Source organism: Cryptomeria japonica, chromosome 3 (assembly GCF_030272615.1).
Source record: "Cryptomeria japonica chromosome 3, Sugi_1.0, whole genome shotgun sequence".
In the NCBI taxonomy this organism is placed as follows: domain Eukaryota; kingdom Viridiplantae; phylum Streptophyta; class Pinopsida; order Cupressales; family Cupressaceae; genus Cryptomeria; species Cryptomeria japonica.
Genome location: NC_081407.1, coordinates 826126804 through 826143503, shown reverse-complemented (window position 1 = coordinate 826143503; position 16700 = coordinate 826126804). Strand labels below are relative to the sequence as shown.

The 16700-nt window shown below is 36.8% G+C and overlaps 1 protein-coding gene across 20 annotated transcripts in view; it reads right to left on the bottom strand.

Annotated features, from left to right (window-relative positions):
• Nucleotides 1–16700, bottom strand: part of LOC131054791 (uncharacterized) — a 111660-nt gene that overhangs the window by 72193 nt on the left and 22767 nt on the right. Inside the window, exon 3 of one of the 20 annotated variants that reach the window (XM_057989387.2) lies at nt 594–980. The exons of the other annotated variants lie outside the window; for them this stretch is intronic. Coding sequence (XP_057845370.1) covers nt 702–980 — 279 coding nt within the window. The 3' untranslated portion in view covers nt 594–701. Of the gene's footprint in view, nt 1–593; nt 981–16700 lie in introns of those variants that run through there. 20 annotated transcript variants of the gene reach the window in all.

Here is a 16700-nt window from a genome sequence, read left to right as displayed (position 1 = left end):
TGATTTATTTGCAGAACATAAGTTTGTTAGAAAATTATATAAATGCAACAAGAAATTAAAAAAAATTAAAAAATTAAAAAAAAAAATCTTTCCTACCCTAAAAAACCATTTATTTTTCATAAGGATTAAATTTAATCTAAAATTCTAAAATCAATCTTTTGGAAAACTAAATTTTCCTATTCTACCCATTAGAAAAAAAGAAAAGAAAAAAAAAAGTTTTTCCTTGCCTACCCAACAACTATCTCATCACTTATTTGCCCTAGGGCATAAGTTTGGTGGAAAATTATAGACACAAATCCTTGGAAATCTTAAGTACTCTATGTAATTATTGGATCATTAGATACACAACTCTTTGAATATTGACACTGTAGACACATAAAAATTAAGCATCGAGCGAGTCCTCGTTATTACATTATTATTTCTCCATAATTCATTATTCATAATTTCTATCTTTTATTATATTATTATTAATATCTTATCATTTATCCATTAAATTTATTAAATAAAACATTTATCATATTTTTTTATATTAGAAATCGAGACTCCAAAAGAAACGGAGAGTTTATACAAAACTAGAAAGCGGGGGGCAGAGCCTCAACCGCTAAACTGTGAAACCAGAGAGAGAACTATATACATTTATCTCCTAATCATATCAAAAAAAGGGGACGCAGAAAAGTATAGTACTATTGGAGAACCTCAACCTAGTCCTCCAACCATGTGGTCCAGCCTTGTTCTCCTTCCATCCAAGCCACCTTCTTTCTTGCTAGGATCTGGGAGCACATCTCTATCCTGTTGAAGGGAGGATGCCTGTTGTCCCGTAGATCCTTAATCAGCTTCTTTACTGCCTTATCAAAGGAGGTCTGATTCTCTGCAAGCCTGGCCCATTCGTACCCATCTTGCATCTCAACAGACATGGTCGCTCTGCCATCTTTGAGGAATCGCAGGAGCTTGTTTCTCTCGATGTTCATCAGAAAGCAGACCTGCACAGTAATTTTGTAATGTGTGAGTTTTTTTAAAAAACTCAGTACGTTCCCTTGTAATACCTTGGAACTTCTCCTCATTCCTAAGTTTCCAAATAAGCCAGAGAATGTAAGAAGATAGAATTTGCCAAACTAGATTAGTATCCTTCCTCAGTCCTTGAATAAAACTAGTAACTATATAAAGAGTGTAAACATATTCTGTAATAGAAATTCCAAACAGTAACCAAATTTCTCTAGCAAAAGGGCAGTCAAAGAAAATGTGGCGTGCGGTCTCAAGTTTTCTACAGACAAAACACCGATCATATGCAACCGATTTATTCCTAATAGGTAGTCTGTCCAATATAAGTTGCCATCTGAAGCATTTGACCTTAGGGGGGATGAGGGACTGTCAAAGCCTCTCAAAGGTTTTCTGCCAAGTGTGGGGGGTATGGTTAACGTACCATAGAGTGTTGATATGTTCAATCACCAAGGTATCACTATTGAGCAGGGTATAGATGGACTTGGCTTTGATATTGGGGAGGGTGGAGCCATCCTTCCATAGGAATGTAAGGTACTTATGGGCATCTACTTGGGTGTTCCTAGGGAGATTAAAGGGAGTGCATGCATTTTTAATCATGTTGTAGGTCTTCTTATGTGATGTGGGGAGATCATACTTAGTGCTAAGAGCCTCCCAGCTTATAAGGTCATCATGTTCTAGAATATCCATAATATACTTGATTCCTTTATTATGCCAGTGCTTAGCAAAGCAACCTTGGGTTAAAGCAAGGAGTTTGGAGTTATGATGTAGGTTCCACCATATTGACCTTTCACCGTGGAGGGTATTGTCACAGTTAATGCTCGAGTTGTTAATAAGACCACGCACATGCTCCCAAGCTTTTCAGATGGATTTAAACACCAAGGTGCCTTGGACAGCCATAGGGAAACCGCCTGTAATTAAATCACTGAACGGGAGGGCTTTCCAAGTTTTGGCAGTTTTGGGAACACCATTTTGTATGTTGCTTTTGATGAGGATTTTCCAAGGTTCTTGTCCTTCCAGTGAGTGAAATATCCATTTGCTTGCGAGGGAGATACCTTGCAGCCTAAGATTTTTTGAGGCCCAGCCCACCAAGTTTTTTGTCTAAGTGGCACCAGGTCCACTTGATTGTGTGAGCTTTTCTTTTACCCTTGCCATCAGACCATAGGAATCGTCTGATTTTAGGATTTCAAAGACTTTGTAGTTGCTGAACATCCACACCGAGGAGTAGTACATGCTATAAGATGATAGGATTTTTTGGCAAACTTGAATCATGCCAGCAAGGGAGAGGACGCTATTGTCCCACTTGTTGAGTTTACTGTCTATTTTTCCCTTGACCCAACCCCACATGTCTTTAAGAGAGGGAGATACAGAAAAGGGGATACCAAGGTAACGGACTAATTTATTTGGTCCTCCCCAACCATATCCAAACTGATGAAGCCAGTCCGGAGGATTAGCTTTCCACCCAAGTAGAATGGATTTGGTGCTAGACCTCCAAGCTCCAGATGCTCTACCAAATATGTCAAGTTTTTTATTAAGGGAATCAATATTGTGCCTTGAGAGCTTCAGGAATAGCGAGGTATCATCGGCGAACTGGATGTTGATCAGTTCAGAGTCGTCTGGCATACTAATGCCTTGGACACGGGGGATAGGGTGTCATCTCTAAGGAGATAGTACAGGGCATCTGATGCAATGACAAACAAAGCAGGGACAAGAGGGCAGCCCTATCTAATTGATCTAGATAGAGGAATAGGCTGGGGGAGGGTCCCATTGACTTCGATCAGGGCGGACGCGTCCTTGAGGAGGATCCGAACATAATCACATAACTCGCTAGGGAAGCCAAAGGCAAAGAGCATCATGAGGATGAAGTCCCATTCCACCCTGTCATAAGCTTTCTCAAAGTCGACAAGGAACATGGTGGTGTCTTGGCTTGAGGTTTTGGCCCATTCCATGGATTCCCAACTCATTACAAGATTCTCCAGGATGTATCTGCCTTTAATGAATCTTGTTTGGGTAGAGCAGATGAATTTGGGAAGGATCTTCTCAAGGCGAGAGGCTTTGGCTATGGCTAGGATTTTGTAGGAGACATTGAGGAGGGTGATTGGCCTCCAATTTTTAATTAGGGCTTTGTCCCCCTCTTTTCGAATAAGCTTAATAATACCCCTATTTATGAACTCCCCCAGGGTGCCAGTGTCAAGGGCTTCATTGTAGATATCATAGAGATCATTAGAGATCCAGTCAATGTTGGTTTTGTAGAATTCAGCAGGCAGTCCATCAGGGCCTGGGGCCTTGTTATCCTTGAGAGCCTTAATGGCATCCTTAATTTCTTACACGGTTAGCTTAGCTTTGAGGAGGCTAGCTTCGTCCTCAGATATTCTATTAGGAATAATGGTCCTACACTTGGTACGAGCATCTATCGAGGCCTCATTATCCTCTGAGGTAAACAGAGTCTTGTAAAACACTTCAAAGGCTTCTTTGATATCATTGATATCCAAGAGCTCCTTATCATCTACTGTTATTTTGTCTATTTTTTCTTTGGTCTGTTTTTGCTTGAGTAGGTTAAAGAATATTTTGGAGCCTTTACCACCAAATTGGAGCCAGTGGTTACGGGCTCTGATGAAAGCACCTATGATTTTAACATGCTGGTGTTTTTTGAGGATATTTCTAGCCTTAAAGACCTGTTTGGTGAAGGTAGGGGAAGAGGGCTGCAGTTGAATTTCATGTTCCAAGGAGTGAAGCCGAAGAGTAAGGGCTTTTTCTATGTATCTAAAGTCCTTGGCTTTTTTCTGGCCAATGGTTTGGAGTAGTTTCTGCCAGGGGGAATGTTCCTTTGCCATCTGAGAACGTGGGATTGGGGGAGATGTGGTTGCATATTGAAGAGTCTAACTATTTTGATGGCATTTAGGACTTCCTCATCTTGGAGCAAGGAAGTGTTAAGTAAAAATTTCTTATTGCGAGGGTGGTTAGGGGTGACAGAGTTCCTCATGTTAATGATCGCTTAAAATGGGGAAGTGATCAGACAGGGTAGTTGGTAAGACTGCAACCGCATTCCCAAACTGATTAGGGGAAAAGGAGAAGAAGTCCTTATTAGCATAGAATCTATCTAGCCTGGAGTAGATCCTATTACTGTTTTGCTGAAAGTTGCACCAAGTGTGCCATAGGTTGGGGGTATCAGGTTTGGTGCCTTCCAAGGAGTCAAACAACTGCAGATGTTGTTTAAACCTGTCCCAGTGAGGTCTTTCTGAGGTTTTTCATTCAAACGGAAGTCCCCCAGCCTTGTCATCCTGGCATTCAGTCATATTAAAGTCTCCAGCCATGACTCAGGGGATATTTGGGAGGGATGTTAGCCAATTCCAGAGGGATATTCTTTCCTTATAATTGTTAAGATGCATATATGGAGCATATGCCAAAGCAAGTTCCTTTAACATCTAATGTAACCCAAGCCACTCTATTATAGGGGGAGGTTCCTTTATCCTTGAGGTACATTGTCCATTTAGGGGCAATAAGAAGACCAACTCCTCCCTTTCCTCTCGGGTGGTTGGTACAGATTTTGATTGCATCTCTCCAAATGAAGTCAAGTATAGTGTCGAGGGAGAACCCAACAGATTTAAGTTCTTGTAACATCAGAAAATATAAGTTTTTATGATAGCCCATAAATCTTTTAATAGCAAATTTCCTGTCAGGCGACTCAAGGCCTCGAATGTTCCATGATATGTATTTCATTAAAGTGGAGGATTTAAGGGGGGCTGGTAGGGAGACTGTGTTGATCTTCAGGCTGCTTCTTGTTTTTGGAGCCCACAGGCCTACCTTTCTTTTTATTTAGGGAGTATCTTTTCATAAGGTCCTCATCATCTTCACTATTTTTGGGAGGCTCATCTCTAATGTCTGAATTTCCTCCTATGTCGAACCCAAACAACTGGGAGCCTGGAAAGCCAGGGAGCATTGTGCAAGCTCTAATTTCATCTAGACCCTTATTGGCATAATTAATTTCTATAATATGATTGTCCTCTAGTTCTTTGACCGTAGATGCAGTCGAGGGGTTCACGGTGCTAGTATCAGTAATAAGTCCTGCAAGTGAAGAGGAGACTGATTGTTTGGGGGTTCCAGATCTGAGGATCATTGTAGGGTTATTTTTAATGCTAGCATCATCATCACCACGATTAGGGTTTTCTTGATTTTTGACCATATTTTTAACCACAAAATTGACAGGGGATTGTGCAGGGTCCTGGGGTTTATGATTAGAGGCCAATTGGTTGGTATTTGAGTGGCTATGTTTTAGGGCATTGTGATGGGTAGTTTTATGTCTTCATTTCCTTGAAGTAACAAGTTGAAAGCAATCGGAGGGCGATTCTACAAGGTCTTCTGGAGCGTCGGAAACATGGATGAGGGGTTCAGGGGCCAAAGGTGCATGGTCGGGCTTGAGAGGGTTTACTTAATTAGGAATGAGATCAGGAGTTGCAGTCACCACGTTAGCAGAGTGAAGAGGAGGATAATTTAGGTCTTTAATGTTTTTAGGGTTTACAGAAGTCTCAGCTGAATTATTCTTTTGCTTCCTGCGACTAATAATTGGGCAGTTTTTACAAATATGTCCTTTTTTGAAGAGAAAACATGCATTCAATCCTCCAAGCATTTCAACTAGACACACGAATGTGTCTCCATTAATATTTAGGTTTAAAGATGGTGGGATGTCGATTCTGGGCTTAATTAAGACAAGCATTCTTGCGTCAAGATTGGGTAACAACTGAGCAGTTTCATCGATCCGAATTGTTTTGCCAAATGGTTCCATTAATTGGGGAAGAAAGTGCCACAGAAAGGGAGGGACATCTTTGAGGATGACCCACCTGGGAGAGGATAGTGCGAGTACTTCCTCATTAACCGCCTCTGAAGACCAGGCTAGGGCTCAAAAGGAGGTATTCCCAACCGTCCATTACTGTCATTTAAGTGCTTCCAATTGGGATTCATGCGAGTTAAAGAAAGTGAGAAAAAGACCTCTGTATTTCTCTATAGAACGTGATTTTAAGCCCTAATTTGAGATTCCATAGATTATGAAACCAATCATCTATGAATTTCCTAGGTGGGCATTTTTTAGCATCAACACAGGCAAAAAAAATAGCAGTGTCACATAACCTAAGCTTTTCCAAGGCAATTTCATTCAACATTTCAATATTTGGAGAAATGTAGGAGGAGTCTGAGGTATTGCAAGGAGACTTACCGTCCTTACTGGATCCTTCGTCTGCAGGAGCCTTAAGGAATTGCGTCGACGAGTGGACTCCATTTGCAGGCGGGGCGACGGTATCAACGAAAGTCTTTTTTAGGGTTGGGTTTGTCTGCGGCGTGGGTTTAGAGCTATTAATGGTATCTCTGTCTGACTCTGGCTCCATTGGAGACTAGGGTTAGGGTCACGCGGGATGAGCAGATGGGTGGAGTTATCTATATCAATTGTTGCAGAGTAGAGTAATTAAAACACAGAGCATGTAAAGCAAGTGGGCGAGGTAAGAAGTACAAACCGGGTGGAGGAGCTTAACTCCTCCACATAGATGCCAAGGTACCCACATCAGTGCCCGAGTGCCTCCATGTTGCTTCCACCTTCAGGGAGAGATCATGGTCGAAAACACCAAAAAAATGCAGACCATCAGAACATATTCTTCTTCTTTATCTTTAAAGTAATTTCTATTCACATTTATCATATTCATTTATATGCCTTCATGCATTCACGTTATACACATTTATCTATTTATTTAATAAAACCCCTTTAATATCCCCTCCTACCACTTACCATTTCCCATTTACCACTCTTCTTCCCTATACCACTCATATTGCATTATCCCATATTCATCCCACAACATGAACTCACCCGGAGAAAATCTATTTAAACAAGCCCCCCTCTCGTATTTGAGCATCTCATCTTTATATGTCGAACTTATTTCAATTTGCATTCTTCACCATCTTTGCATTTTGAGCACTCATCCACAACTTTTGCATTCAAAATTCATTGCTTGCATCTTTTGAGATCTTCCATGCACTCTTGCATTTCGTTTTCTTGATCAATCACACATCTTTATTTTAAAATTATCTCCATTCACCATAGCCTCTTGTGCATAATGCTCTGAGAGCGAAATCTTAAAAATACAAGACCTTGGCTGATAGGAGAGCGAAATCTTAAAAATACAAGACCTTGGCTGATAGGAGAGCAATGGAGGCAAATTCTTGTTAATGCATGTGTGTTTCTTTTGCAGGTGCTTCATTGTTGGATGTTGGAAGATTGAATCTCATATTCAATCCATTTCCTCCATCTACAATTGGCACGCTCGATGGGACAACCTTGTCCTTTCATAAATTTGGATTTTGCTTAATAGAAGGCATTTGGTTACACTTACAGACTATTATTATCATTTCATATTTTTTCATTGTAGGTTATTGTATCCTCTATTTGCATTATCTCATACCGTTTAATCTCTAGTCCATTTTCCTTTGGTTAGCAGCTACACATGTTTAGCAGTTTATGTTTACTGGTCCTTTTCAACTACGTGGGAACCTTGTTTATGTTCATTCTTTCTAATGTTCATGCACCTTTGTCATGGTTACACATTGACTCATTTGTTAAACAATCACATCTTGTCTATTATATTTTTCACAGAGTCTCTTTGAGGCCTTATGTCAAACAGTCTGTGTACCTTATGTATGCTCCCATATTTAGTATTTTATTTGCCAAAAACTTTGCAATCACTAATTGATAAAACATTTATATATTTTTGTGCTTATCGTGCAAGATTCAGATTTTGTCAAGGGAGGCTTTTTCACAACCCATGTAGATTGTTTCCAGCCCACGTGGGCCCTTCCCTTCCTTCCTTAAGGCTTTCCTTAACTTTAGTTTAGTTTTTTAAATTATAGTTTATTCTTTAGTTTTAAATTTTTGATTTAGCTTTTTTCTTAGTTTTTTTTAAAGTTTAGTTTAAAATTTAGATTTTTTCAAGTCTGTTTTTTAGTTTTTAATTAGAATTTTATTTTATTTTTATAGTTTTCAATTTTTAAAATTAGTAATTAATGATTAGCTTAAATTATATTTTAATTAGTTATATTTAGATTTTTAAAATGAGATTTTTAATATGACATTTTAAAATTGATTATATTTTTTGTTAATTAGATTTTTTTTAAAAATCAATTAGTTTTTAATCTTTTTATTAGAGTAGATTTTATTTTCAAATTAGATTAGATTTTAATTCTAGATTAAATTTAGATTTTAATTTAGTTAATTAGATCAACTAATTTTTTTTATTAGTTAGACTTTTAGCTTAAACTTTTCTTTAATTGGGTTGAATTAATTATAGGGTTGGATTTGTTAACTTTGTTTCAAATATTGGAGGCTAATCTTTTGAACTTTTGTCTTGTGTAGGGCATCCATTTTCGTGTGACGAAGATCATATCTTGAAACTACTGACATTGTTTGGTGCAGGATGCATGTCAAAGAACTTGTGATTTGTAACAGATTGTCTGATTTTTTTGCTTAAAGCACACTTTGAATTGGTGATTTAAAATTAACCAGTGTCTTTTGTGTCTTGAGCAATAGGCTCTTTCTTTTCTTCCCTTTTAGAGGGCTTGCCTCCTGAGAAGCACTTAATGCTCGGTGAGAGGGAACGAACCAAGTGGTAACAGGCTAAATCCAAGTTCTTCTGAACCACTATAAATAAATGTGTTTGTGACGAAAGTTGCAAGCAACGAGTGATGATTAGTTCATACTGACGACGTGTCTCCCCATAAACCCTATAGAGCACAACCTCTATAGGCTGGGAGCCTTCCTTAACGGAGCGTACGTCGCCACATGTACGACCACTCGAACGGATGCCCTTACTAGACACCTTTTTGTGTTAGAATCCAAAAATATTCTAGTTGTTGATGCAGGAGGTCGGACCTCTGACGAGGCTCACATTCTTACGGTTCTTAGCAGAGATACAAAGTTCACCACAGAGAGTTTTCATGGGGACTAATGCTTGGCTGCCCCAGACAAGTGAGTGTCAAGGGTGGAGCTAGTGGGGTCAAGCATCTAAGTATCTGCTATGAATTGCGTAGCTCGGGGTAACCCCCCAAGTGAGATTCAACAACTATTGTCCTAGCCAGCCTTAGGATTGTGCTTGAATGTGTTTTTATTGCAAAATCAAACAAAAATTTTGTCTGCCATGTTTTCTGAGTGTGTGCACAAACAAACAAGAACATTTCACAATCAACACCACACTTGAAATTGAAACACTTAACAAAAAACCTCGGTCTAAGATTTCAAGTATCCATCCACATTGTAAAACAAAAACATTGTGAAACAACATTATCCTTGAAACATTGAACTTGTGTTCTCAAAACAATCATTTCAAATCTCTTAAGACATCACTTTTGAAGTTCTGATCTTTTAGGTCCTCACATAGTCACATCATTCTAGTTTCACATACCCTTTTGGGTCCTTGCATAGTCTTTACCTAGTTGAACCTTTCATCCTTGCATATCTCATTTAATTAGACCTAGTCTTTGCATAATCCCCTTAGATCATACCCATAATATTTGCATAGCCTTCCATCACTACTTTAGGCCATAACCTTAAACCTTGCATAAGTTCCTTAGGTCATTTCATCATTTGTCCAAGCATTCGATTATTATTTGCATACCAAAACCCAAAAACATTGCTTGCACTTAGGATTTCTCATCTTAGGTCTGACATCAACTTTCGATCATTAATCACCCTTATCATTTGAGGTGCATCTTCTTTGAGTTGGTATTCTGCTTGGAGTTCATCCTCTCCTATCATAGCATGCCCTCTCTTTGATAACTTATCCTTGAGTCTATCTATCATAGCACAACTCAAACCTCACATTGCAAATATTTTTAGACCTAGAGTATCCTTCGTCCTTGCGTCAAACATTCTCAAATCTCATTTAGGGTTTAGTTGCACATCAATTTCCTATCATAAAGATCACATTTTGCTACAATCCTTCAGCATATTATCATGTCAATCAATCATATCACATAGTTTGCACCTTAATCTCTGTATTGATCCTTATTTGCATCCTAGTCTTACTCATATCATATAAATGAGTCTACATTTTTAGGATTTGCATCATACCTAGAGTCTCATACATTGTCCTAGGTCAAAGATCAGAATTATCATAAGTCTCCATGGCTACCTTGGCCCAAAAATTTCAAGATCTCAAGAGAGAAATATATGACATTCAAGTAGAACAAAAATATTCAATGACCCCTCTTGAGATACAATTTTATAATATCAGGAGCAACAAACTTCAAGGAATGCTAAAACGACTATATAAGGTGGAACAACAAATAATTGAAAATAAAAATTCAAATCTCAAGAAAGATCACATGAGTCCTTCACCAAGAAAATGAGACATTTCTTCCAAATATCCCTTAGATAGACAGTTTACAACTTTGGGGCAATCTATTGAGTCATCTTTGAAAGAGCTTCTTAAGCACAATCTTATCATATTGCCTAACAAGACCACATGGGGATGTGAATTTTTGAGTAATTACTATGCATATCATAGACATAACAAACATAAGACTTTAATGTGCATGGAATTAAAACATAAAATTCAAGACCTCCTTGATAATGGTGTTATTGAAATTGAAGATCCTAATGATTCACCTAAGGAGAAACTAGATGTCATTACCAAGCATGATCAAAATAATACACCTCTGTCTAGCAAGGCTGCATATGTGGCCTCCATCTCTTCCATGATGCCTTCATCTCCTAAAACTTCTCAGCAACAATCCATACCATCTCCTTCAAACAATGAACCTAATGGTGAAACTTCTCATGTTGACCCTCCAGGGCTATCAATAGTACAAATCCAAGCTAATCCATTCTTTTATACAAATCCTTTATACGATTCAGATATCCTAGATCCTATACCATCATGCACTCCAATTCCAATCATACCCACTCTAGAAGGTCCCATCCAAAATGCTTCCCCATTATGGGAAAACATGAACACCTTCCTAGAATCGTATATCAAAATTAGTACCCCTTCCTTAGACATGGCTCCATGTCAAGAGGATAATTTGAAAAATGAAGAAATGAGTTCTATCATAAATCAAGATCAAGACACCAAAACTCTCCAATCCCATCCAATGGCTGAAAAAGATCCTACCTCCCTATAATCCCATGATGATCCCCTTGTACCTTTCTGTTTCTTCCAAGATGATCCCCTTCCATCTCAAGAGGAAAGCATCCTTCCAAATCCCATTCCTAATCCACTTCCTAAGCAAGATCATGATGCCTTTTCCACCTTTTCAAATTATCCTATTCAAAATGAAGAGTCAAACACCCTTCCTACTCTATCCAATTGTCCTCTTCCATGTCAAGATCAAAGTATCCCTTTATTCCCTTGTCATAATTCTCCATGTTTACCTCAAGAGTCCATCATGCCCACAAAGCCCTCTCATGATCCTATCATTCCTTGTAAGCCACCACCTCAAAATGGACTTGCCTCTAGCATCAAAAGTAAGAAGATACACTTTGATAAAAAGATCTTCTAAAGAATGCATTATCAAAGAAAAGGGTTAGACATTCATGTACGGGGTATATTGGAACCCCCTAATAAAAAAATATCTTGATTATAATGGCTACATTTCTCACTCAAGATGTTGGTATCCCTCATCAATCCTACATTTCTCCAGCTAAATCCAAATACATGCCTTCCCCTTCCCCCCTTCCATCTATTTTAGGTCCCTATATCCCTCCATTCCTTATGCAGGATCAACAAAGGCACACATCTTTGAGCACCCTTCATTCATCCAAACCTCCATATCATTCATATCCATCCACACATTCTTTTCCTTCTCCAAGCAATTTGGATGCCAAGCATAAAAGTCATGAGTCAAACAATTCACATGCATTTAAGGATCAACATGTCTCATCTAATTGACATGTAAAAACAAAGAAAAATGTTATCCAAAAAGAAAAAGAAATTTCCAAAAGGCCACAAAGGCCCACAAAGAAAGAAGAAAAGTCAAAATGTGTATGGCTTCCCAAGTCTTACATCGAGACAATGCATTATAAAGTATCACAAAAAAATGAAAAATCAAGAACCATGTGGATTCCCAAGTTGCTCGTACAGGACTTGCCCACTAAAGAAAAATCAAAATTGGCATTCAAGTTTGCTACCCCAGCTTCTCCCAAATCCACTCTCCTAAAACCTATTTCACCTCCTTCATCCATTTTGGCTCCTTTTGTCCTAAAATCTACATCAACCTTTCCATCAAAATCTTAAACTCTAAAATCCACTATTCCTCCACTAGTCCACCACCCCTCAAGGTGTGTGCCAATGTTGATCTTGCCAGCATTTCCATCCAGCCAAGCACAATTCTTCCAACATCCCATCCACTATCCAACACCTATGTTCTATCCTTCCATCCTTCTTATCCAATCCTTTGCATAAATCCTTATAACCTTTCTGTCTTATCATCCATTTCATCTCCCTTAACCATCACCCTATCGACATCTTTGAGCATACCTTCAATAGCCATGGATCATTATAGAACATCTTTCAAGTATCCATCGTCTTCCAAAACTTCAAAAAATTCAAAAAAAAATGAGAAAAATAAAAAGTCGAAAAAGAAAAGAAAAGAAAAAAGTGAAAAATCAGAAAAAGTAAAGTGAATTTTTTTTTGTCCATTGGTAAAAACCTGGCAAACAAGCGCCTTGGCCAAGTACCATGATGAAAACCTGGCAAACAGGCATCATGTGATCCATTATTTTCTTGCACTATTCACTGGGGGCAAGTTCCATCCGTGTGCATCCGTCTATTATCCCTCATCCTCCATTATCCCTCATTCACTCTATATCCATTTTCTACCTTTGATCTTGACAAGGTTAAGGATCTTTATAGGCTTTTGTGTGTCCTATCTATTGCACTTGATCCACACCCTTAAGCTCCTATCCATTATTTTGTCCATTGCTTGCTTTCGTTTGATCTTTCTTATCATATCTTCCTCCTAGCCAAATCTATCCCTTGATCTTGATCCAAACTAAGGACATAAATGTTACAAACCTCTTGACATTGTCATTTCTTTGGACCATATGACATTAGTTACACCATGCCCTTTCTTATATTGCTATATCCAGTCCTTGAGCTTGGATTAACATGCTTCCCTATTGTGAGATAGTCCTTGACAATCACATAAGCTTTCTCCATCATTCACTTATCCATTCATGTCATGTTCATTCATTCATCCGCTCAAAATCCCTTTTTCCTTGCAAGACACTAGGGGCAAATATTCAAAAAATCATAAAAATCATAAAATGCCTTGAAAAATCATAAAAAATCATAAAATGTCTTGAAAAAATCATAAAAAATGATGAAAAGTTCTGAAAAAATCATAAAATGTCCTGAAAAAATCAAAAAAATCATGAAAAGTCTTGAGAAAATCATAAAACTCATAAAATGTCTTGAAAAAATCATAAAAAATCATGAAAAGTCCTGAAAAATCATAAAAAATCATAAAATGTCTTGAAAAAATCTTTAAAATCATAAAATGTCCTTAAAAATCTTAAAAATCATAAAATGTGAAAAAATCATAAAAATCATAAAATGTCTTGAAAAAATCCTAAAAACCATAAAATATCCTTAAAAAAAATCATAAAATGTCCTGAAAAAATCATAAAAACCCTAAAACATTTGAAAAAATCATAAAAAACCTAAAACATTTGGCAAAATCATAAAAATCATAAAATATCTTGAAAAAATCCTAAAAATCATAAACGTCCAAAAATATGTAATAAACATTACGAAGACACAAACACTTAAGACAAGCATGTAGTTTTGCACTTCAACGAATTCATGACATGACGAAATTACGATTGAGCAAACTAAACAACATTTGATCAACTTATACACCCGAACCCATCAACTATGAACAAAAAAATCATTCGACATGAAACATATTGTTTTCTTGTTTGCTTATTTTCCCTTGATTATTTCTGATTTTCCTTTTTGGTGACATGTCTTTTAGCTTTTCGAGGATGTCTTTGACTAGAGATTTTATCTCTACGATGTCTTTGACTAGAAAGGCAAGGATGGGGCATGTTCACTTGTTTGCTGCTTGTGGGATGTTCCTTAGGAATATGATGACACGTCCTAGAACATGATCACTTAAGATCATCGAGGACATATTGATCTGATACACACCGAGGCATTTCTTTACTGTCTGATATATTTTATTTCTCGCAATTGGTGTGACTGATTCATTTGGGTCTAATTCCTATCCAGATGATTTTTTTGCCTTTTGCTATAATAAGCTCGATGATGATACAAACACTTACAAAGCACAAGAATTCTCATCGCTTTCATATCCTCTTTCTCTTCAATAATTCTTTTTTTCTCATCACTTTTCTCTTCTCCTCCTCCTTTTCATCTATCTTTTTCATCATCTTCTTCATTCTTCTTACCGCAATGAGATCAATCAAACAGTTTATCCAACTGATGCATGTCTTAGAATCTTCAATCGCTTTATCCAATCAATCAACTTGGTTTTCTCAATCTCAATGCCCCTAAGTCAATCAATCAATCATTGGATCAATCCCTATCAGGTTAATCAGCTTATCAACCTGGCTATACTGTTCATTTTCATCAATTGTTTAGTTATGCCTCATCAACTGTACATTTCCATCAAATGTACATCTCAACTTAATCACTTGCGCATTATCAATCATCCAATCTTCTCTCTCGCAATCTATTGAGAGACCAATCTCCATCAATCTGTTCGATCAATCTCTCAAGGGGGCATAACCAATCAATCATCATCATCCTTACCAGGACACCTTTGGGGCATATATCAATTGATCATTTTCTTTGAAACAACGCAATAGGTTGCATTGTCTCAAAGAGGGGCAAAATGTAGACACATAAAAAATTTCATTAATTTGTCCTCATTTAATTTCAAATTTCTCCAAAAATCGAGCGAGTCCTTATTATTACATTATTATTTCTCCATAATTCATTATTCATAATTTCCATCTTTTATTATATTATTATTAATATCTTATCATTTATCCATTAAATTTATTAAATAAAACATTTATCATATTCATTTATACACCTTCATGCATTCACATTATACACATTTCTCTATTTATTTAATAAAACCCCTTTAATATCCCCTCCTACCACTTACCATTTCCCATTTACCACTCTTCTTCCATATACCACTCATCTTGCATTATCCCATATTCATCCCACAACATGAACTTGCCCAAAGAAAATCTATTTAAACAATCCCCCCTCTCTTATTTGAGCATCTCATCTTTATGCGTCGAACTTATGTCAATTTGCATTCTTCACCATCTTTGCATTTTGAACACTCATCCACAATGTTTGCATTCAAAATTCATTGCTTGAATCTTTTGAGAGCTTTCATGCATTCTTGCATTTCGTATTTTTGATCAATCACACATCTTTATTTTAAAATTATTTCCATTTACCATAGCCTCTTGTGCACAATGCTCTAAGAGCGAAATCTTAAAAATACAAGACCTTGGTTGATAGGAGAGCAATGGAGACAAATTCTTGTTAATCCATGTGTGTTTCTTTGTTTATTTTGGCTTTGCATGTGTGTTTCTCTTGCAAGTACTTCATTGTTGAATGTTGGAAGATTGAATCTCGTATTCGAACCATTTCCCTCATCTTCAGACCATTGTTTTGCCCTAAAAGTAAAATAATATTTTTCTTACCTATCCATCTTAACTATTGGACCACATATGTCAAACAATTTATTTTCTTTACCTACCCACTACCTACTTTGAGTAATTTCCCTTTAGCCATTAAACTATTTATTTTTCTCCATGATGGATTTCCTCCAATATGTCCTCTATATAATGGCATTCATTTGTTTTAATAACTGATAATATGTCTGCTTGTGGGTTAGTGCCAAAGAGTGTGTTTAAATAATGTAGACTAGTTTTTAATAAATCCGAAATATCACTTATTAATATATAAAGATATTAAATAATTCTTTTAAAATATTAATCAAATTGCACCGTTTCAATTATCTTTTATTAATTTTTTTTTGCCAATGTCAAGTCTTGTCTTACCTACATACTCTTCAACATTTCTTTATTTTGCTCTTCGACTTAATTATATACCTCTTACCACTGCCCTATTCCCCTAACTCATTATTTATATCCAACCCAAACATCCCATTTCCTATAGATGGATGCCAATACAAAAGCATAAGAGAAAGTCATAATCTATTTATATGAAGGGAACTAGAAAGCCTTTGTAGATCATATAAAATAAACTACCATTAATCTTCTGCACTATGGATCAGCAAAAAAAGGAAATGTAAAAAATTGATTTAAAAGTTCCAGAAAATGACAAAGCAAGGAAGAAACAATCATAAACCAAGGTTCTGAAGGCATGATAACTTTACAATAATTTATTTCTTGGTTTATTAATTCTCTCTATTGAACTAGTTACTTCAAGGAAATGACATTACATTTTTTTGTTCAAAGAAGTTATCACCAAAGAAGTGTAAAATGATAACTCTATGAGAGATTTTTTTATCTATTTTTAAATCTCAATTATAATTTCCCACTAATCTTCTTCAAAATCACACAGTTTAATATATAGTTAAGAAAAAATAGACTCATGATACCCACTTCTACAGACTTGTTTGAGCCAAAACAGAAACACAATTTCCTTGGACTGAGT